The sequence below is a fragment of the Sceloporus occidentalis genome, unplaced genomic scaffold (assembly GCF_023333645.1).
Source record: "Sceloporus occidentalis isolate IW3139 unplaced genomic scaffold, rSceOcc1.0.p SCAF_1, whole genome shotgun sequence".
NCBI lineage: Eukaryota > Metazoa > Chordata > Lepidosauria > Squamata > Phrynosomatidae > Sceloporus > Sceloporus occidentalis.
Window position 1 is genome coordinate 77,993,999 of NW_028316981.1, and position 22,854 is coordinate 78,016,852.

Genomic DNA, 22,854 nt, shown 5'->3' on the forward strand with positions numbered 1-22,854 from the left:
CACAAATTGTATTTTCATTCAGACGGGCAGATTTCACTTTCTTTTTCTTCAAGTATCATGCTGTGTTTATGCAGAAAACTACAGCTGCTGTTAAAACCATTATTTAGAACTGTTGCAGGTAATGAATGTCCATTGACAAACAGAAGTCAGCCATAAAAGCATCACTCATTCTCTGTGCTGTTTGGATTCATGTATGTTACATGTATGTTTGCTTTAGGTAAATGTGTTTGTTAGCACACATTTCTCCAGAGTGAGTTGTATATTTGGGTTAGATTGCTCTTTCTGTCTCACTGCCTCTTGTGTGCCTTTCCTTCTTTATTTTAAAATAATGATTTTGAACAGTTTTAATCATCTCATCTTTAATGAACATTTATACCCTCCCTTTTTGTGTGTGTGTTAAGTTTCTAGTTTTGTTAGGAATTTATAGTCTTTTCCAACCCTTTCTTGCTTGTGCCAAATGAAATAATGTTAATTATGGGGTAGATTTTTTCTGTATATCTACTTGCACTCATTAATGTTAATTGCATTCAACTCCAGAACTCTCTAACACTGTCTGGAGACAGCAAGACTCCTGGCTGTTCTACAGCACATTCTTAGAAGCAGAGATTTCCATGCCAGAGGTTATTCACAAAGACGTACAGTACCACAGTACCTCAGAATTCGAGAAATGCAAAATTGTTCATGTGTTTATCTTGCTACTGCAGTTTTGTGAGGAGAAGCAAGATGTTTACATCCTTTCCTTACCTTGCAAATGTTTTAATTTCTGATCAGTTCACTTTTCCCCATATTTCAGCTTTGATGTTAGTGGCCATTCACACGGATCTGAATTATGACATCAAGAGGTTCAGGCACATCATTTTCTCGGAAGAATTACAGATTAAGCACAGAACCAGAAAAGTCCAAGGTTGCAGGTAGGAACAATGTTGTGGATTATCTGAGTGGAGTGGGCAGTGGACAAAAAGAGTAGGCTTAAAAAACAAACAAACAAACAAACAAACAAACATCTTGACACATACTCATTAGCAGACCACCATCTGACTTTGTTGCAGCCCTTTACTTGCTGAAATAAAGTTGCCACCTAATCTCCTTTTTGCTGTAGTCCCTCTGTTATTGACATATATTTGGAGTGTCAGCTTAATTTTGAAATCTTTACCAGCAGTAAGTAATTTAAGTATGCTGACCAGATGCAAAAGATGACAGGGCTCCAGTACTGTACTTTCAGTAGTTATTGTAGACAAAATTTAAGTGTATGTGGCTCTGGGGGATGGTAGAAAGTATACCCCAACCCCCCTTTCCACTCCAAAGCCTTTGTGTGTGTCCACGCATGTGTGCACATGTGCGCGCACACATAATTTTTTTTTCAGGTAACAAACTGCCTGAAGATCAATTAATGCTTCAGGAGGCCTTGAGAATCACTGATATCTCCCTCTAACTTCCCTAAAAATGGCCCTCAAAAGCAAGTAGTACCAACCTTCTGGTTGTGAATTTTGGCTGACAATGGGGTGATGGATGGATGAGTGAGAAAGCATGTCATGTGTGCACAGGGGCAAAAATTGGCCCCTATCCAGCCATAGTAGCCCAGGTGTGGTTTGTCATGGTGGCCAACTCTGCTTTCAGGTAGCATAAATGTAAACTAGTGTCATGGACATTAGATATATTTATAGCATTAATGGCTAAAAGTTTACACTAGGTCTGGGGAATATGTGACAATCAGGTGTTGATGGACTCCAGTTCCCATGAGCCCCAGTCAATGTGATCAGCCTCAATTCCTCACCCTAGATTTACACTTTGGCTCAAGGATTATAAATAATTCTGGAGGGGATAAAGAGCTTCGGCAGAATATCTAACCAATGATGAGAACCATTGTTTCAGATGTCGTTGGACTGCAAGGCCTAGCAGTTCTAGCTAGCATGGTCAATAGTGATGGAATCTGCAGTCCAGCAACGTCTGAAGGATGCATGTTTTAGCCTATCAGAGTGCTAAAAAGTTGACTATCCCACCAACTATTATCTGTACAGTCCTACAATGTCTAGTCAGAAGTAAGTACCACTCACTTCATCAAGACTTTTTCCTCAGGTAAGTGTGTATAGAATCACATCTTAAATCTCTGAAGCACTATTTGGGGTTAGGAATTAACAAATCTAGTTGAAACCAAGTTGGTATAAAACCATCCTACCCTATGAGGAGGCGAGGTAGACGTGGCAGAGGATTTGTTTTCAGGCATATGCAGGATTGGAGAAGCAGCGTGTGTCTTAATGGATCTGTAAGGTCTTGTTAATTCACATGAATATAGAAGGGCCTGTGGATTTGGCTCAGTGACCTTTTACTATGCAGTGCTTTCAATCTATGTAAATAGGATTTCAGCTGCAGTTAAAAGCAGAAGGGTTAATGACATCCAAAAAGACAAAAACAAAGGTCTAATGGAAAGTGGTGTGGAATTCAGAAGAAAAGGGTAAAAAAAGACTGAGCAAATAACATAATCTTTCTCCGCTGCAGCGTGACATTTTGTTTTTACATTTTCCTTGTGATTGTGTTGTAGACTTGTTTCCTGGTCTTAGGAATTTAATTTAATTGCAATATATATTGCAAGCAAACATGAGTTCATTAAGTCTCCCAAACTGAGTCTGAACTACTGGCATGCAAATTATATGAAATATCTCCATTACAAGGGAATTGCAGAATTCACCTTGTACCACAAATATGGTTATATGAATCCACCTTCATCTCAGAATAGATAGATTTTAAATATAACTGCTGCTTAGTATGAAAGCAAAAATAGGGACAGTAGAACCCCATGCTTATACTTACATACTGAATTGTAGCTATTAAAAAGACCAAAAGTGCTGTGGAACTTTAGGATATGTTATAAGAAAACCTGTCTGTACACTTCTAATTTATTTTTGATTTGGCTTGTTTGTCATTTTCCCCATGCTGGTCTTTGCATATTTGTAGTGTGCATGTGCGAAGAGAAGCAGAGACATAAAGAGAAATAAAAAGGACAGACCAAACCGATTTGCCATTTCAACTGGCATCCTTCAGCTCCCCCTGCCAAGTAATTCAAGGGAATGTGTAAACACTCAAATAACAGCATGGCAACAGTGAGGGACAGGAGGTGCATTGATGTGCTATTTGATTCCTTCAGGCAGTGTCTTTCTGTATGTCAACTGGAGTAAATTTTATTAATGTCCCTATGAAGGAATCTGGAAGTAGATTAGCATCCATGATGACCGACACTGTTTTTCATTTGTTTGTTGTTCTTGCTGGGAAATATTTCATGAAAAGACTTGGTGGGGATAGACCCTTATAGACAGGGGCTGCACCCCTATGCATGATTAGGATTGTCCATTGAACTTGGATTTAGTTTCAAATGAACATATGTAGGTTTGAGTTGTAATTTACTGGTTGTGACAAGATCTCATTAGAACTGTATCCTTAAACTCCAGGTTTCTGCCCCCTCCCCCATTAACTACGGTATAGTTCCAACTGTAGTCCAAGGCATGGCCTGAAAGCTCATGGTGCTGAAGTGGGGCATGACTTCCTCTAATGACTGCCAGGATAGAATATCATGTATATAGCTTTGAATTCTTTAATATATAGAATATAATGAAATGAATTAATAAACCAAGCAGCAAGCTGCTTGTTTTACCTACTGAAGGCTGCATTTGCACTGCAGAAATAATCCCATTTGACACCACTTTAAATGCAGTGGTTCAATGCAGTGGAATTCTGGGAATTGTAGTATGTTTTCTGACGGAGAAGGCTAAACAGCTCAGTATCACCATCCTGGCAGAGAAGGCTAAAGAGCTCAGAAAAATGACGGAGAAGGCTCTCTGACAGAAAAAGCTAAACAGCTCAGACAACTACAAATCCCAGAATTCCATATCATTGAACCATGGCAGTTTATGTGGTGTCCCATGGGATTATTTCTGCAGATATAGCCGAAGTGAAATAGTTTTTTTCCAAAGTTATACCTAATGGTTCATTACTGACTTGTTTCTTGTTATTTGTTATAGGAATAGTGAACGGCAAGCTCCTAAATGATTACCTTCATCGCATCTTTTCCAGTGCAGAGGGAATTCAGCCTACTGCTGCCTACAGGTATTGTGTTCCTGATTCACTCATGGCCAAAGTTGTTGTGCTGCTATTGTTATGTCACTGCTGTCGTTGTTATAACTATTTTCATTTGTATCCTGCCTTTCCATCAAAAGAGCAAGGTAGCTGTACTGACACAGTGTTGTGCTTTTATTTACTAATCATCTTTACTTTCTTGGGAACACAGAAGAATCATATCACTGATATTTGATGGAAGAAAAGATTCACTCTTCTGTAGAAGTGTTTTTCAGAACTGGCTTGCATGCTTTCACTTTGAAGGTGTATAGGAGAGAGGCAGACGTAGAGCATCAATTACAGATCTAAATTTTCTGTAAATATGACAATATTGCCACCACAAATGGCCAATAATGATGTAGGCTAGACATCTTTTAATATCCATAGAACATTCAGAAAAAATAGTCTTATATGTTTCAAAATTAATAATAATATCTGAAAAAATGTTCACAATTTACTTTAGTGTGAATGTCAAGAGAACATTCATAATATTAAGAAAACTGATGTCCAGTACATCACAGACTGTGATATAATTCATTTAATTTAGTAGAGTCTCAGTCAGAGTCAGTAGAATATCACAAAATCAGCCCCTAAATAATGTAACTTAATTTAATTTTTATTACACATTGAAGTCAAGTATATTCATAGCACAGAATAAATACTATTGTTTAAAAGAATCTTATCATTTCTATTCCTGGAAGTACACATTAGTTCATGATGGTGGTAGTGATGTTTGAGACACTTCATGTGAATGTCTGTTGGGCTGAACGAATTGTATGTTTGTATTTAAAGATCTGCGAGGTCAGATTCCACCCACTATATACTTAGCTTCTGAACTCACAACTGAGCTGCTGCTAAAAATAACTTTCATCCTTTTTTTACTTTTGATGAGCAGAGGTTAGCAGGAGGAGGAAGAGTGGCTTCTTGTTCCTTCCCCACATTTCTCAGATACTGTATTCCTAAAGTATTCCATTTCCCTCCCCTCCACTTTTGAATTTCTCAATCTTATAATCAAGTTTCTTTTATTTGTTTCTTGAGATCATAGCCTGCATAGGAAAAGAGGGTGCTTAGCATACATATTACCTTTTGTTGGACTGAGGTATTACTTTAGACCTGTACGTGGTATGATCCAGCAACCACAATGCAACCCACCAGCCATGTATGATGGTACATCAGGGATTCAAAAAGCCTTCTGATTTTGTTCCCTCTTTATCACAAAGTATGTGGACCTGCCATTTTTACATTGTTTAATTGGAAAGGAATTTTGTCATTTGAAACTTAAGTAATTGTTAGGATAATAGATGAAATTCAGACCAAAAGGAAGGACTTACTAAAACATTGTGGGGAGGAGGGAATTGCTTGGGTTGCAGGTAGAAGAATTATCTATTTTCTTTTGGAGCTTTCTGTTCATACCTTCTGTTTATACCACAGCAAAGTTAGGTAGCATGCTGGCACATGACAAATTCATAAAGTGAGCAGGTGTGTGTGTGTGTGTGTGTAATCAGTTTTCTTATTCATCTAATATATTCTTGTTTTAAAACCATTTCTGTTTTTCTTATCTCCATTTTTCATGTAAATAACATAGTTCATTTGAATTGCTAGTTTTTGAAGAACAGTATTGAAATAGTGAAGGGGTTCTGATGTAAGATTTCTACAAGATCATGTGAAATCTCTGAAGGATGCTTTACTGTATTTCTAGAAAGCACCTGTCCTTTCAAAATCTACAAGAACACATAGAACGATTGTTGGCAGAAAATGGCGGGTCTGAAGATGGTCAAGGTAGGTGTACATAGAGTACCTGCTCAGTTTGGAATTTCCCAAAAGAGGCTAGCTAGCTTCTTATGAAAACTTTCATCCTAAGCTTAGTTACTCTCTTATTCTGTGACAAGCATAGATGTACTAACTTGGAGTAGATGTGTACATGTTAACACTGACTTTCCAATCAGAAACAGAAGGGCCATTCTTTTTGAATTTTTTGAATCCATTACACACAACACTCAGATTTTATTTGAACGAAATCATTGCCCTTTCTTCTGAGATCTGACATCAAACATGTATTTGAATTTCTCCCCTTGTAAACTTGCACAGATTTATTCAGAGGCAAATTCTTTTTAAAACAGGAAGTTTTTAAAGAATGAGCAGGGGCAGTTGTATTTTATATTACTTTATGCTGAACATTTTTAATAGCTTTTTTTTAGTTGTATTTTAGTCATTTAACTTGATACTCTGTTTTAATACTGTGATTTTGTTTTAAATATTCACTTTTTGTAATTTTTATGCAAATAAATAATAATCAGTCATCATCATCATTATATTTCATGTGCATTCCATAGTACCTCATAGTATGCAATGTCATCCTTTTAAAGAGCTCATCTGCTCAATTACTTGAATTCTTGTTGAAACTGCAGAAATGGCTGCTATTGTAAAACATTGTCTGGATTCATTACCTGAATGTTTTTGCTGTTTGTTAATCACCTCACATGCCATAAAGTCATGCTTTTGCTCTCCTTTGCACTTTCTGGAATTTATAGGTCACAAAACAGACATATTTGGATACCTTGCAAGAAAATATCATATGTGATGAGTGTAATCTCTTTCTTTAGAAAACTTGAGTGTTTCCACATCCTTTATCATGTAATGTCTTAGTTAGTGATGGGAGTCTTGTTTCTCTCTTTTTCCTATGAAATTGCAAACAGTGTTTAATCTTGGTCACTATATATTTTATATTGTTGTTTTGTCTCACTATGTTCCCTGAACTTTTATTTCAGATCTGGTAGTAGAGGGTAGACTTGGTCCTTCTACTGTGGTATTGGACCACACCAGTGGCTTTGAGGGTCTCTTGTTGGTGGACGATGACTTGCTTGGGGTGAGTGTGAAGTAAAAACTGTGAATTTATTCAGTCTTAGGGACTTGAAAGAGTTGTTTACTGGAACTGAGAAGAACTTGTCACTTGATTGGTGTTTTCTTACTATAGTGTTTCTATATATTTCCTCTATCCTTCATTTTGGAGTCTGATCCAGGTGTAATACTGGCTCCTTCTTAATCATAAATCAAATGTCAACCCTGGAAATGTGCATTTCTTTCTACCACACTGTTATCTTGCTCAAAAACATGGCTAAATAGTTTACCAGTATTGAGGTTAACTGTGAATGAATAAATGAATTTATTATGGCACATAGCAAGCACGAAAATATAGCAAAATTACAAAACATGTAACATCAGGTGTACTGCCGTAGCACAAATATATATACATTCTACTCCAACGGAGATATATATCCTCTATATATCCAAGTAGGAGGGGAGAGAGGTTAACTGTAGTTTAAGTTAAGAATCTGATGTCTGGGGTAGATTTCAGATGTTAATGTAAGGGAAACATTAACTCTTGTCCATGTTGGTGGTGGCAAAATATTTAACTGTGGTTGACAGAGAAATTGTGGAAATGAAGGGAACAATGTCATGTTCAGAAAGCTGGCTTCTGATTTTTTAACTGTGGTTAACATAAAAACAATGTTACATTTGCACTGGTTCTTTGTGTTAACAGAAGATTGGTTTTATCTAGAGATGCTGAAAGAGACTTTCTCTCCTGATAATTTTAGCACTCTATCATCAAGTCATCTTTATATTTTTCATTACTATGTGTGTTTGTGCCTTTAAGTCACCTGTTGGCTTTTTATAAGCCCTCTGGTGTCTGCAGTCTTGAAACTCTTCCTTGTCTCTGGTGTGCATTGTGTTACTCATTCTTCTCTTAGCTATTATCACAAGATTCAGTTTAATATTGCTGCAGTGTCCTGTACCTTTTTGCCTTCTTTTTATGATTTTACAGCCATTTCTATTTTATTCCAATGCGCCTGTGCCATATGCGGACGCAGAAGGTTAAGCCGCTGTAAGGAGAATGGTGCACGCACCGTGCCAGAAGCAGGAACACTCCCCCATTGAAACTAATGGGATTTGAGCTTACGCATTTTCCCCATATGTGGTGGTGGTGGTGGGGGGTCTGGAATGGATCCTCGCATATGGGGAGAGCCCACTATATTATCTTTTTCCTGCTCTGTCTCAGTGTCCTGGCATTATTAGTTTTTATTTCTCATGTGTTCTACTGCTGATATTTTTGTTTTCTGGAACAGCAGAGGATTACTTTGGAGGGGGGGGGGGTCTTGCTACTATATCTTACTTGCTAGGCTAGGCTAGTCTCAAGGAAAGAGGGACAGGACCACCTTTACACTGAATTTAACAGCAGCTGTGCATTGCTTGGCTTACCACTCCAGGCCATCAAATATCTAGGGTGGCCTTGTAACACAGGATAGTACTTTTCTTTGTTTGCTAAGCTGTTTCTTTTGACTCTTTTACCAATCCATTTGCATTTTCTGTTTTGGCCTTGCTGGTTTTGGCAGATCTTTAGACCTGCTGTTACGCAGCCCATCTGGTGCCTGCAGTTGACATGCTAGAGGCTCTTAGTTCATGCTGATCCCCACCTGTCTGTGTAGCTTATCAGGTTGAGTGTGGGGCCAGGAGAGGTTGTGGCACTGTCTTCCTTACATTGCTACCAAGACTGCTGCCACATTGCAGAATTAGTGAGATTGACAGCACTTTCACTGTCATGGCTCCATCCTGTGGAATCCTGGGATTTGTAATTTGTTGTAGTACTAGAGCTTTCTTATGGAGAAGGCTAAATATCTCACAAAACTATACATCCTAGAATTCCATAATCTTAAGACATGGAAAGAGATGTCAAACTACATTAATTCTGCAGTGTAGATACAGCCCAAGTGTTTGTATTGTGCCTTGTCTACCTTATCTCTATATTCCAAATTCCCCCCAAGCTAGCTAAGCGGTGTTTGCCTCCAAACCCCGAATCAGGTCCAAGCTGTTTAAACAATGCCTGTACCCTCTATTCAGGGGTTCCTCCTCTTGCCCCATATTTTCAAAAGTTGCCTTTTGCTCTGGGTTTTTCAGGAGCAAAACACAGCAATGACAGATTGCAGTGGGCCTCAGCATCACTGATGAATTACTCTGCACATGTGAATTGCTCTGAGGTCAGAATGAATCTGAGTGCTGGCTGGTTCACAGGGCCCACAGCTACCCATCATCTTCAGCAGAAAAAGGGAGTCAAATGGGGGGGGGGGGATGCAGGAGTCAGAATATTCTGGGGGCACCTGGAGCATTCTGACAAGTGTGACTAACCCTTAGTGAAATGGAATCTGGATGTTATTATATGGACAGCCTCTTTGTTGTTGCCATTGCTATTCCTGTGTTCCACATATTTGCAGATACCCTGGTTTCTTTGTGTGCCCTGTTTTGGTGGGAACAAACTCCTGGTGATTTCTCTGAGACTTAAATTCTTAGAAGTGATCTGATACTTTTCTAGCTGTCTGCGTCACCATATGTAAGGTATAATGAAATATTTAGGGTAGCAAAACTCTTGTTAATAGTGTGTAACAACTTTCTTTCTTTCTCCTCAAATCAGGTAATTGGACATAGTAACTTTGGTTCTATCAGAGCTACTACCTGTGTGTATAAAGGTAAGAGTTACAAAAAAAGATGGTCCAAGTATAGTATCTGACCAAGTGGGAATATGTTTGTAACAAGTGGAGAACAATTTATTAATGCTGAGATTAAATAAATCTCTACCTTTAATGTTTGGTCCACTTTTGTTTCAGTTAATCTTCAGAAAAAGCCTAGCACTTGATTCTTTCTACCCAAGTAGGCCTACAAATATGTTATAGGTAGACCTATAAATATTGATAAAAACTTTGGGTAGGTAGGGACAGGGAGAATGGAATCACCCTTTTTGAAATCTTGTGGGTGCTATAATACCTTTGGGGCTGTCTGAGTGTCTGTCCTGTGTAGTTTCAGCCTATAGTATTTAACTAAAGTTTTGTCATCTGATACTTTTGCTGCTCTGCTCTACTTTTAGGAAAATGGATCTATGAAGTTCTGATTTCTTCCCAAGGCCTGATGCAGATTGGCTGGTGCACTCTCAACTGTCGGTTCAATCAAGAGGTAAAAGCATTAAGCATTGTGTAGTCCTAGACTACTCTATCAAGTTTCTGATTTTCTTGTCTCTCAATGTGCAAGGCTGAGTAGATTGTCTTATTTTTGTGTTCTGAATTTTCTTACAGATATTACGTTCTGATTTAGTTGTGTACACTGGAAGGGCCTTTTTGGATAATTTTGTTCTTGCAAGCTTGTACACAAGGCTGGACTAGGGACCTCAAAACTTTTGTTGGATACAGAACTGGATCTGATTATTGCTGAACTCAATTAATATTACAACTGTCATTGATGTCTGATATATTGTGTTGTCCCATGTGAGTGTTTCCCCAGCTTTGAGTTATCTTGTTCGGACTCTGGTCCAAAACACACTGCAGAAATAGTCCAGTTTGAGACCGCTTTAATTGCTCTGGCTCATTGCTAGGGAATTCTGGGAACTGTAGTTTTGTAAGGCATTTAACTTTTTTAATCAGAGAGCTCTTGTGTCACAATAAACAACAATTCCCATGATTCCCTAGCACTGAGTCAGGGCAGTTAAAGCAGTCTCAAACTGGGTTACTGTATTTCTGCAGTGTGTTTTGGACCTGTGTCTCTCAGTCCTTGTTGATATGAGATTATCAGTATTTAATGGAATAAAGGCATCAGCACCATGAAAACACATTTCTAAAGCACAAGTACATCAAGTGCTGAAATACTCAACTTTTAAGATAAACTTCTTTGCTCTTGTGTTGAAGATATTCTGTGATAGTAAACTATTTGGTCATATTAAAGCCTAATGTTTATTCAGAATTCTTAGCTGTAGAATAAAATGTGGACAACCACTTCAAAAGGTAGTCCTTAAGTATGCTAAATCATAATAGTTGTCCAAATAGATTTGATTAAGGTTACCTTCTTGGCTTTCATTTTATATAGGAGGGAGTTGGAGACACTCCTGATTCATATGCCTATGATGGGAATCGAGTGCGTAAATGGAATGTGACCACAACCAACTATGGTAAAGTGAGTGTCTACCTTCAGTTATTTTCTTGCCAAAGGAGCAAACTTGGTGTATAATCTTCATGTCTCTTATCTGACATCATTCCAGAATTAGAAACCTAGGAAGAACAACCTTAAACTAAATTAGATAATTGGTCCATTTCATTCACTGTACGTGTATGTGCCTTCAAATTGCCTGTCAACTTATAACAACCCCATGAATTTCATAGGGGTTTCTTAGGCAAGGAATAATCAGAGGTGGTTTTGCCAGTTCCTTCCTCTGAAATATAGCCTACAGCACCTGGTAATAGTTGGTGGTCTCTCATCCAAGTACTAACCAGGGCTTACTCTGCTTAGCTTCCATGATCAGGCGGGATCTGTTGCCCAGTCTAGAGTATGTAGGCCACTGTTACTTTAACTGGCTGAAGCTCTGAGGTTTTGTAATGGGTCTTTCCTAGCCTTCCCTAGAGATGCTAGCAGTTTGGTTTTTTGAATGCAATCTGCATGTGAAACTATTGTTCTTCCATATGTGATATAGGTGTAGTTAGATGCACATAGAGGTAACTCTTCATACAAATATACACCTTGCAGCATTATGACTCTCTTCAAAAATCTGATGAAATAGTCATTACCCTATAAAAGCTTGTGTATTTATGGCCATAGATTTGAAAGGTACCCCAAGAGCCATCTAATCCAACCATGTGGGAATGCCATGTGGAAATATTCTGTTAAAACACTCCTAAGAGATGGCTGACTAACCTCTGTTTAAAAATATTCAAATAAAGAGAGACCACCATCCTTTAAGTTAGTTCTTTCCCAGCAGTGAAGACTGGAACATCCTGTAGAACTGATTCATAGAATCATAGAGTTGGAAGAGACCTCAAGGGCCACCGAAGTCCAGTCCTTTGGCATGCAGGGATATACAGTCAAAGTAACCACAACAAATGGCTAGTCTCTGTTTAAAAACCTCCAAAGAAGGAAACTCCACCACACTCCCAGGCAGCATATTCTACTGTCAAATAGCTCTTACTGTGAGGAAATTCTTCCTAATGTCTTTTCCTGTGGTATGAATCCATTGCTCTGGGTCCTATTCTCTGGAGCTGCAGAAAACAAACCTGCTCCATCTTCAGTATGATAACCTTTCAAATACTTAAACAGGGCTGTCATATTACCTCTTAGCCTTCTCTGCCGCTCCAAAAATCTGGAACGATCTGTCAGATGAGATCCGCCAACTAACATCTTTGGAAGCCTTTAAGAAGGCAATAAAAGCAGATCTCTTCCAACAGGCCTTCCCAAACTGACCCTCTAATCGCACTATCCATTTGCTTAAACTTGTTCCCTTCAAACTGATTCGTTTTTTTAACTGATTTTATCGCCCATTGTTTGGGAACTGCTTTTAACGTTAATTTTAGGGGGGGAGGGAGTTGGAATCGAGAGTTCATTGCATCTATTGTTCTGTGTTATTGATTTTATTGTTCTTACTTTTGTATGCTGTTACCCGCCTCGATCCAATACAGGGAGAGGTGGGATATAATTATTATTATTATTATTATTATTATTATTATTATTATTCTCCAGGGTAAACACAACCAACTCCCTAAGCCTGTCCTCATAATGCATGGTTTCATGGTTTCCAGATCTGTCACTGTTTTAGTTGTCTTCCTCTGGGCAGGTTGCTTTATAGTCTATTGGAGTTAATTCATTTGGACTTAACAGCTCCCCTTTTCTAACCTGCAGATCAGGCCTAGATGTGTGTCTTTGGAGATTATTAGGGAGAGGAAGAGCTACTACTTTCCTGGAAGGCTAAACGGGACTGAGGTTGGGTTGCTCCTCCCAGTTGCTCCTATTAGTCAGGAAAAATAGAAACATCTTCCAGTTCCCACATGGGGGACCAACCCATCTGGAAAACCAGTCTTGTTCTTGCCTACACTCCTAGCAGCGTAGTTTGTACCCATCACTACAGCTGGGTAGAAACCACTGCCAGTTGCCATATCCCTGGTCTCTGGCCTCCCTCGTTTATCATTCTATTTAAACTAAAAACAGCAACAATCACCCCTTCTATTCCCTGCCTCCCACCTGTCCCTTCCTCCTTTCACCAGCTTGCCCCATCTTCTTCATCAGTGCTACTTACAGTAGTGGTCTGTGGACCAGTGCTGGCTTGTGAGTCATTGGCTTCCTTTCTGCAGTGAGTTTTCAGAAAAGAAAGAAACAGTTGTAGCCAATGGGCATAAATATGGTGCCAGCCACTGGCTCACTGAAGAAATAACCTGGCTTGTCCACCATATGAGATAGCTTAAGAAACATTGTTCTATTTGACATTACTTCAGACAATTTAAAGATGCATATTTAGCAACTCCATAGGTTTCTTTGTCATAGAAATTGAAAGCCAATAACCTCCCAAAATCTGATGAAGTCCTTTATATATTTACACTACTTGCATAGATTGCTGTTTAATTCTTGCTGCTTGGTATCAAAATTCCATGAATTCTGTAGTACTTGGTTAAGCCTTATCTCTGTTGCACTTGTACAGCCAGAAACAAGGTATATTATCTCTATTTTAAATGAACCAATGAAACAGTGTGATTCAGGCTCAGATATATTTAAGTGACATTCGTAAGGAGCCTTATTTGTCTCTGGATACACCAGGGAGAGCTGTTTCAATAGGCTCTCTCTGAGTTTCCTCAATGTGCTCAGGAACATGTATGCATGCTCACTTGCATCACATATAGATTTGCTTTCTGCACTCCTTTCAAGACTCAGCCCTTTATCCTTGTACTTCAGGGAACTTTATCTTCCACATTTTGATTTGGTACATACTCCACACAGGCTGCCCCCTATGGTTATATGTATATACCCACCCTCATGTAGCCATGGCAATCATCACTCTGCTTTTGTATACACATCCTATAACCTCATTTGTCTCTATATTATTTTTTATCCACAGCTTGCTGTAATTAATATTTAGAACTCTAAAGGTTGTAATAAGCAGGAGAAGGGGATGATGAGGGAGTGGTTGTACTGGCATAGAAGGGATAGAGGTGATTGGGCTTTGGAATGAGATATGATGGAAGTGGGTAATATTTTCTGGAAGGCCTTGAACCGCTGATTTAGAAACATTCTTTATGCTTTTGACAATGTTCTACCAAAACTGGATACATGCTTCACTAATCTCACATAGTTTTTCTTTTCTGCAGTCTTGGGCAGCAGGAGACATTGTCAGCTGTTTGATAGATGTGGATGAGGGAAACATTTCCTTCTGCCTGTAAGTATCCTTATAGGCCCTTTTCAAGTTTTTGCCTGTTTGCTGTATTCTGTCCTTTCATATCCCAAATATATTCATTGAGGGCTAAAATCAAGCTGCACCAAGAGATAAATCACAATTCTCTGCTAAAGCTGGGTTCAGCAAGGTTTCTTGCATCACTGCTTTTAAATTGTTTGTTGGAGCTCTAATGTTTTATTTCTGAATGTTTCCTTTATGACGAATCTAATATTTTCTAAATACTTTACAAAAATAAAAGACAAAATCGCTCTTATCCCCAGGGGGCATCTGATAAACATGATCCAGGGGAGAAAAGAAATAGGAAAGGATGAAGAAAGCTAACAAGTTCAAGTAGCCTTCCTTGAACTCTTATAATATCAACAGTGTTGTCTAATAAAGATAAATGCATATCCCCATCTTCAGGTGTTTGTGTACCCATATGCACACACAATCCATTTTTTAAAGAGTTCAGACTAGTGGAAGAGCCAGAGTGTACTTCCTTACTGGTTTGGACTCCTGGAGAAACTGGTTAGTTGAGTTGAGTTTTCCTTCTGTTTGGGAGAAGGAAACCAAGCTCCTGTATCTGCTCTACTATGGGATGAGGGTGGTCTTTTTCTTGCCACTGGCTTTCTCTCCATGGCTGATAGCAGAGGTCAGAGAGTGCTTCCCTTAAGCTTTGCAGTCTTGTGGAAATATACTTTGTATTTAGGTATCTCAATTGGTTTTAAATTCGGTACCATTTTGTTGTCAGGAGACAGTAGAAATAGCTATTTTATTTCAGAAAATAACAGATTTTGTGTCCCTCTTGTCTTCTCCTCTGGTACACTGCATTTTTTTCAGTCAAATGTAGAATGAGAATTCAACAGTACTTGCCATTTGTATGTTAGGATGTTTATAAACAGGAAATATTTTTGTAGAACTGGAATTGGAAAGGAAAAGAAAAAAAACCATAACACACAGACTCCTGCTAATATAAAATTCCAGCCTTTGAAGATTGGGAAAACAATGAACATTAAGATGTGATCTGTGATCATTGTTTTCCATGATAGTTATTGTGCAAAATGATGAGTACTTTTGGCAAACATGGTGGAACTGTTCTTCTGACACACTTATGCTTCTGCAGAGAAAATAAGGCAAGTTTGAGTCGCTGACTGACTGAATAGCATTCTTTAAAAGTGATGCTGATGAATAAAGTTCTAGCAATGTTAATTTAGATATTTTTAAAATAAAAATTAAGACCTAGCAGTGGGTGAATTCTGCACTTGGGGATCAAAGTTTGCTTTTATTTTCAGTGGCATTGAAATGCAATGCAAAAGAAATCCCACTGGGCTATGACTCCTATTGCTTTTCTCTTGTGCCAGAGACATAATTCTCTTGTGTTTACAATTCTGTGCTATAATGTATATAAGCTCTTTAGTGATTATCTTCCTCTTTCTATTCTTCTTCAGAAATGGCGTATCTCTAGGGACTGCTTTTGATAATATCTCACGAGGCTCTGGAATGGCTTACTTCCCTGCCATCAGTCTGTCATTCAAGGAATCAGTTGCTTTTAACTTTGGAAGCCGCCCACTCAGATATCCTTTGACAGTAATTTTCGCCAAACTCGGGGAAGATTGTTTCAAAGAAACACCAGCATCTCTATATACAGTCCCACCTCCACCCCACACCCAGCTATACTTTTCTGGTGATCCTGTGATTCTTATTGACATAGGCCTGAAACGGACAGGCCAAATGATGCAGTTTCCAGCTGAATTTACGGTGTAGCGTTTAGATTACGTACATCCAGAACGCGGGTGGAAATTGTGCCAACGGTATGTCTTTCCAAAAGAATGGGCCAACAGGAGCAGAAAAATCTGCTCCTTTTTGGTGGCCTGGTTCAAGCCTGTGGTGGCAGCACGTATTGGGGCCAGGTGCATGCAGGCGCTGCGGCCATAGTGTGAACGGCGCCACAGTGGTCTTGCTGCAGTTCTTTTGGCCTGTCTGTTTCAAGCCATAATAATATTTAAGAAAATGCTATTTAAATAATGCATTCTCAACATACCTCCTATAAATGTATCTCAGTAATCTCAGGGTTATTTGATTTTAAAAATATGCTAAAGATGTTATTTGATGGCTGTGTTATTATCGAGTTAATAGGTGGCAAAATTCCTAAACCAGCACATAAGTTTACAGTTAATACAGTTTCAAGTGAGAGGAGAGTACTCCAAAGCATTGAAATGAAGGCTGTGGCTCATCACGAGGTATGGAGTCCTCCATATAGGACTGTGAGAGTGCAGTATGGCAGGGGGCTATATGGAATGAGCACAATTGTGTCTAAACTGGATAGCTGCACAACTTTGCCTTCAGACTATTTCAGTCTGCATGAAACTTAATATTAGTGTAGAATAATAGAAAGGTGACATTCACGAGGAGGAAGCAGGGTCCTAAGCTCTTTTTCTTTGAGTGTTTGTTCAAGTCCATGATGTGCTTGATGCTTAATTTAATAGTTGCAGTAATTTAATTCTGTTTTAATGTACTATTTTTGTATGTTTTAATTGTACTTTTTTTTAATGTTGTAAGCCACCCTGAGTCCCAGACTTGGGAGAAGGGTGGAAAATAAATTAATAAATAAATATAATTAATATAATAATAATTAATAAATATAATAATAATGCTTTGCAGCTGTGGTGCATAACATGGAAGCATGTGAAATAGCTGTGATTGTGGTAGATTTTCTTGGAATACAAGATGAAAGCAAAGTTTGTGAAAATAGTTCTTCCAATGAATGAAGTACATATAATCTATACATAGATGGGCTTTTTTCCTTAAAATTTCATACATATCCAGTGGAGGGGTATCGGCCCTTACAAGATAAGCCAGCTGCAGATCTTGTAAAAGCCCACAAATTGTTGGGATACCTGAAAAATGTTATTAATATTGAAATAGATGTTTCGGTAAGATCACATTTTCATTACTAAATTTATTGAGACTTTTCTTGTCTATAGCTGATTTCACATGGGATTTATTAAACCAGGAATGTTTTATTTTATTAAGTACTTATTAGCTGCCCGTCAGCCAAAATTTTCAGATCACAGATCTTCTTATGAAGAATAATACAGTAAAATATAGGTCAATTATACACATAATAAGAAGTATCAATAAAACCCTAGTACAGTATAAAACTAATCAGTTTAAAGGCCTGGGCATAAATAAAAGGTTTTGTCTGTTGTTGAAAGAAGAGTACAGGGTGGGGAGATGAAGCCAGGTGACTATCTTTAGCGAAAGAGTCTCTGGTATTCACAAAATTTTAGAAATGAGTGTCTAACAATATAATTCTATATGTAGAGAGATCTTGTAGCTACATACTGATTCTTCAGGCTAACATAGCTATATCTTTGGATTTAATTCTGTATGTAGCTATTGGAAATAATGCCAGTTGAGTTCAGGTTTTTTGTTGATTTGTATCTGGATAGCAAATTTCTGCTATCATTTAATATGGCAAGAAATTCATAATCACATTTAGAAGGTGTTGTTCACAGTTTGTGACATGGTGGCTTGTGTCTCCTTTTCTCTGTGCCCTCTTGTCACTGCCGCTTCTGATGTACGCAGTGGTAGCAGCAACTACAGACATCTTTAATATTTCAGCAGCCATTTTTCTCTTTGCTCACCCCCCATATCACCTAGGATGTAGTGTCATGCAGAGCCATGTGAATTATAAAATGGTGGTTGTTACAAAAATGGGAGCTACTAATGATGCTGTAAGAGGAAGACATATAGCCACTTCTAAGAATGAGATTCCCCCTTGCTCTCTGGTGACAAATTTTGTGGCTTTCCCAAAAAAACTTAGAGAAATAGCTCCCTATATTAGGAAGAAAAGCCAGTTCTGTCCTATTCCACTGACTGAGCAGGAGTGCCCATGATTGGACTGTGCTGATAGGAATAAGTTTAATTCTTAATGGATGGCACCAGAGGGGTATAGAACCTGCCCAGACATCACCTTAGTTGTATCACCAAGTTATATCAATTCACTCATTTAAATTATTTTTCCTGTAGAAAAAAAATAAGTTACCTCAATTGGGAAAATGGTTGTGGGAGCAAGAACCTGCCTTATCCACTTTCTGACTATGTGTAACATGCCATTGACTGAAAGAGGTCATGAGTCTGTGTTTTTGTTTTTAGACCTGTATATGTTACTGAAAGTATGCAAATGATGGTGTTGAAGCTCAAAATTGCAAGTTCTCACTAACTAATGCAGGTGTGATGTTTTCATTTCCTGGTGTATTGTTTTATTCTTTATGAATTATGTGGCATTCCTTTTGTATACCAACCCAGTATCTCAGTTTGAAGATTTGAAGAGTTATAAAAATTGATGTTTGTATCTGCAGAAGTCTGCTTGTGCGTGTGGCCTAAATCTGTTGGGGTGTAGCTGCTGACAGAACTGCTTCCTTCAACAGAATCAGGAGAGGGTGATCTTTCTTCCCTGTATAAGTCACACATGTGCTCCAAAGATGCTCTCTGGAGTGTGCAAAAAGCCTCTGGAGCTGGTTTTTAGGACATAGCAAGGTTGTGGAGGCGGGAAGAAGAAAGTTCCATCACATTGGTGTGACATTGGCTTTAGCTTTTTGAGTGCAAATAAGAAATCAAAATTAGTGTGATATGTCTCTCTATCATGATAATACAAACTGTGAAAACCGAATTTGCATTGGTGTTTTGGATGTGAATGGCTAAAATGGAAGGGAAATGTTGGAAAACCAAGGGTCATGGGGGCATGCATGGCTGCTGTCAAATCCTATTTGTTCAACAGTGTTTACTAAAACAAAACAAAATGACATGACATTATTGTACTGAATATTGTTCTCTCCCTCTTGCACAAATTTCATGGAATCATAGAGTAGGAAAAGACCACAAGGGCCATTCAGTCCAACTCCCTGCCATGCAGAAATACACATTCAAAGCAGCTAATGAATCAAGAGGGGATAGGGAATTGATAAGTATGATGAAGTCACACCAAATAATACTTTGACTGGATGTCAGCAGCAGTCCTATGATACCTACCTAGATCAGGGCTGGAACACTCAGACCTTCCAAATATTGATGAGCTATTACTCCCTAATCATCATTCATTAGACTAGCTAAAGTTGATGAGAGATGGAGTCTAACAACATCTGAGGGCCATAAATTCCCCAGCTCTAGTCTAGGTGGTACCAAATTTGACTTAGGAGGAATATGGAACTGTAGAAATATCCCTGAATTTAACACCTTTTTTGCGGAATCAAGATGTAATGCTGAACTAGAGGTTTGTCCGAGGGCTCCCACAAATCTAAGCAAAAATGCACTGTAGTGAAATTAGAGCCTGTTTAAAAGGGTGTGTAACCCTGCATTTTGTTTTTTAGGAAGGGAAGCTGGTTGATAGAGATTCTTCCACCTGGCAGCTCCAGGGAGAACCAACAGTACTCATCACCCTGGCACACATTTTTAACAATTTTGCACCCCTTATGGTGAGTTTCTTCAGCTTTTACTCCCAAGTTTGTAGTAATATTAGCATCTTATCCCTACAGTACTGAGAGATATGAATAATTATTTTCCTGATCGTAGGAGGACCTGTGCTTGTCTTCTGTCACTGAATTCATAGCAGCTCAGGCAGGGAACATAGAAAGCAGCCTTATATTGAATCAGACCATTGGTCCTTCTAGTCCAGAATTGTCTACACCAGTGGTTCTTAACCCTTTCTTTACCAGGGATACCCTTTAAATAACTTTTATTGCCACAGAACACCCCACTTCTCTCAGAGGCACTGCAGGGGAGAGAATTTTTTTTCTCCTTCTTCCCTGCAGCTGGAGCAGATTGAATAGAAACACACAGGCCCAGCTAGCCAGCTTTTGCCTTGCCTGCTGTAAAATGGGCACTCTACTGTGGGGAGAAGGTGGTCCTTCTAGTGGTCCCCCTGTGAGGACATCCTGATGTCCTGGGGGACTGTGGACCACAGGTTAAAAACCACTGATCTACACTAATTGGCAGTGGCTCTCCAAGGTTTCCGACAAGAGTCTTTCCCAGCTCTTTCTGAATATGCCCAGGTTGGAAACTGAAGCCTTTATTTTTTTATTTTATTTTATTTTATTTTATTTTATTTTATTTTATTTTATTTAAGGTATTTATACCCCGCCCTTCAGCTCTAAAGGCTATCAGAGCGGTTTTCAATTATTATTTTTAATTAGACGGTTCCCTTACCTCAGGCTTAAAATCTAAAAGACATGACACAAAAGGAGAAGGGAATGGTGGTGGGAAAGGGGATGAGGTCCGGTGGTTATTCTCTTCAGGCTCTTCTTCTTCAGGCTAGCCCTGGTGGAGCTGGGCCTGCTGTTCACTCCCTCACAGGCCGGAGGATGGCAGCTATCATGGAGGGAGGGCTCTTCTTCTTCAGGCTAGCCCTGGTGGAGCTGGGTCTGCCTGTTCACTCCCTCACAGGCCGAAGGATGACAGTTTAGTGTGAAAAACATATACTCTCCTCTTGAGCGTGGCCCTTATAATCTGTGTCTGAATCAGAGGAAGCAAGAAGATGCCAAACCATCTTATCTTCTGTACTGGTCCTTCTGGCTCATGTTTTTAGAAAGCTATGTTGCAGCATGATTTATTCAACTAGAGTTGCTGGATTTGAGGTGTGTGGTGTCATTAATCTCTTCCCTGATAATTGGAGCAGTGACACGAACCAGTTTCTGATAGGTCAAGAGGAAGCAAGATTTTTAAGTTTGCCTCTGGTTTGATTTTTGCTGCTCTTTGAATATATGCAGCCAGTTGTACATAACAAAGTTATGGCCATATATTTATTGGTGGGGGAAGTTTCCAGACCACCGCTTCATTTGGCAGTCTCCTGCCTGTACGTAACAGCTACCTATCTATGTATATGCTGTTTCATGAAGAGGTTGCAGATTGCATACCCTCTCCTATCAGCAGTTCACTCATAAGAAAATGTTGCAGTTTGTCCTGTAAAATTGCATCCCATTTCCTGGTGAATAGATTCACTGGCAATGAAAGGAGTATTAAAACACTTCTGATGTTGCGCAGCACATGAAGCAACACGTCAACATTTGGTACCAGATTTTCCACCTTCGTGACTGTAGTCCGCAGCTTGTGAGCTGGACAAACACCTCTCCTTTTCTCAATGAGCAAAGAGATACTGTAAATTTCTCTAGATGAGGCTTTTATTCTTAGAAGTTCCACTGTGTACAACAATATATACATCGACACCATCCACCATCCACATTAGTAACAACCCACTCGGAGTAAAATGCTTGTCGCTATAGCAAAGGCTCTGTGAGGCCTACTAGGCCTTGCCTCTCCCTCTGGCGCCACAAAGGATCCAGCTACTGTGCCTGAGGGACTTCTCAGACTGGCAGCATCCTACAGGACTTTACAGCACTTGTTGAATATCTTTTTGATGCCACTTCCTGTTTAAATGCCTAATCATTATGGCTCACAGTAATGCTCTTATGCCTGGTTACTATTAAAACCCACATTGTACATTTTCCTTGTGACTCTATATCCTAACAGGGAGTAATCTTATATACGGTGCCTGTGTTGACATCTCAAGCCACGTAGCAGGAAAAGTATTTTTCTAATGAAGAACCACACATTCTTGAAAGTGATTGAATGAAACATGATGAAGGGAGGACTAGGTCTGTAGCTCTTTAAATGCATGCTGGGGAGGAATAGCTGTTGCGGGCATACCCGAAGTTGATCATGAGAATTGTCTTTATTGTCTCATGACTGACCCTGATTGTCTGTGGTGCAACATGATAATCAATTTACTCCTCAGACATGCTGATTTTAAAATTCTTTCTTTGCAGTGCAAAGTCTACTTGGTAGAAGATGTGCTCATGAACTTCTTACTCAGCATCCTAGAAGGGGGAGGGGCTGTGGAAGCACACCCACTTATTCAACAGTTATTGGATCTCATGTGGCTTCTCATGGAGGTGAGCCTTTGGGGCTTTCATGGTTTCCCTTCTTATTTATTTGTTTACTATTATTTTATATTTATATTCATTCATTCATTTATTCTTGCCATTCTAGCCACTTGCATTCTCCAGGAGGGCTAATTGACTCCAGTATTTTCTAGCCTGTGTTTTTCCTCTACTTAGGATTATGAAGTGAACGAATGCCTCAAGCAGTTGCTGATGTCCTTGCTCAGAGCTTACCGTTTCTCTCCCATTGTTCCTGATCTAGGTTTACAAGTAAGTCCTATTATTTGTGTCACTGCAGTAAACTCTAGCAAGGGCTATACAGTGAAGAAAGCAGCCCTGTTTGTCTGGCTACTCCTTTTTAAATGTAAGATGTTCTTTATATGCTATCTTGAAAGCTGTGGTGCACTGAGTATTGTAGCTTACCTTGATTATCCCTTCTGTTCTCTGTCCAGATTCACTACCTTCGTCTCACTATCGCTATCCTGAAGCATGAGAAATCCAGGAAGTACCTGCTCCACAATGTGTTGTATCCTTTTTTGTATCTCTGTTTTTTCACAGTTCTCTAAATCTCTTGATGATGCAAAT

At 39.0% G+C, this 22,854-nt stretch overlaps 1 protein-coding gene across 2 annotated transcripts in view; it reads left to right on the top strand.

Moving 5' to 3' along the window:
• LOC149321653 (E3 ubiquitin-protein ligase RNF123-like) overlaps nt 1-22,854 on the top strand; it is a 149,686-nt gene that overhangs the window by 6,554 nt on the left and 120,278 nt on the right. Inside the window, exons 2-15 of one of the 2 annotated variants that reach the window (XM_089526322.1) lie at nt 794-911; nt 4,014-4,098; nt 5,807-5,886; nt 6,876-6,973; nt 9,572-9,626; nt 10,022-10,107; nt 11,011-11,097; nt 14,268-14,335; nt 15,781-15,919; nt 17,164-17,265; nt 19,705-19,809; nt 22,156-22,281; nt 22,447-22,539; nt 22,722-22,795. In XM_089526322.1, the coding sequence (XP_089382448.1) occupies nt 830-911; nt 4,014-4,098; nt 5,807-5,886; nt 6,876-6,973; nt 9,572-9,626; nt 10,022-10,107; nt 11,011-11,097; nt 14,268-14,335; nt 15,781-15,919; nt 17,164-17,265; nt 19,705-19,809; nt 22,156-22,281; nt 22,447-22,539; nt 22,722-22,795 (1,280 nt within the window). In that variant the 5' untranslated portion in view covers nt 794-829. Of the gene's footprint in view, nt 1-793; nt 912-4,013; nt 4,099-5,806; nt 5,887-6,875; nt 6,974-9,571; nt 9,627-10,021; nt 10,108-11,010; nt 11,098-14,267; nt 14,336-15,780; nt 15,920-16,423; nt 16,573-17,163; nt 17,266-19,704; nt 19,810-22,155; nt 22,282-22,446; nt 22,540-22,721; nt 22,796-22,854 lie in introns of those variants that run through there. The other variant, XM_089526313.1, reaches the window with a different exon arrangement.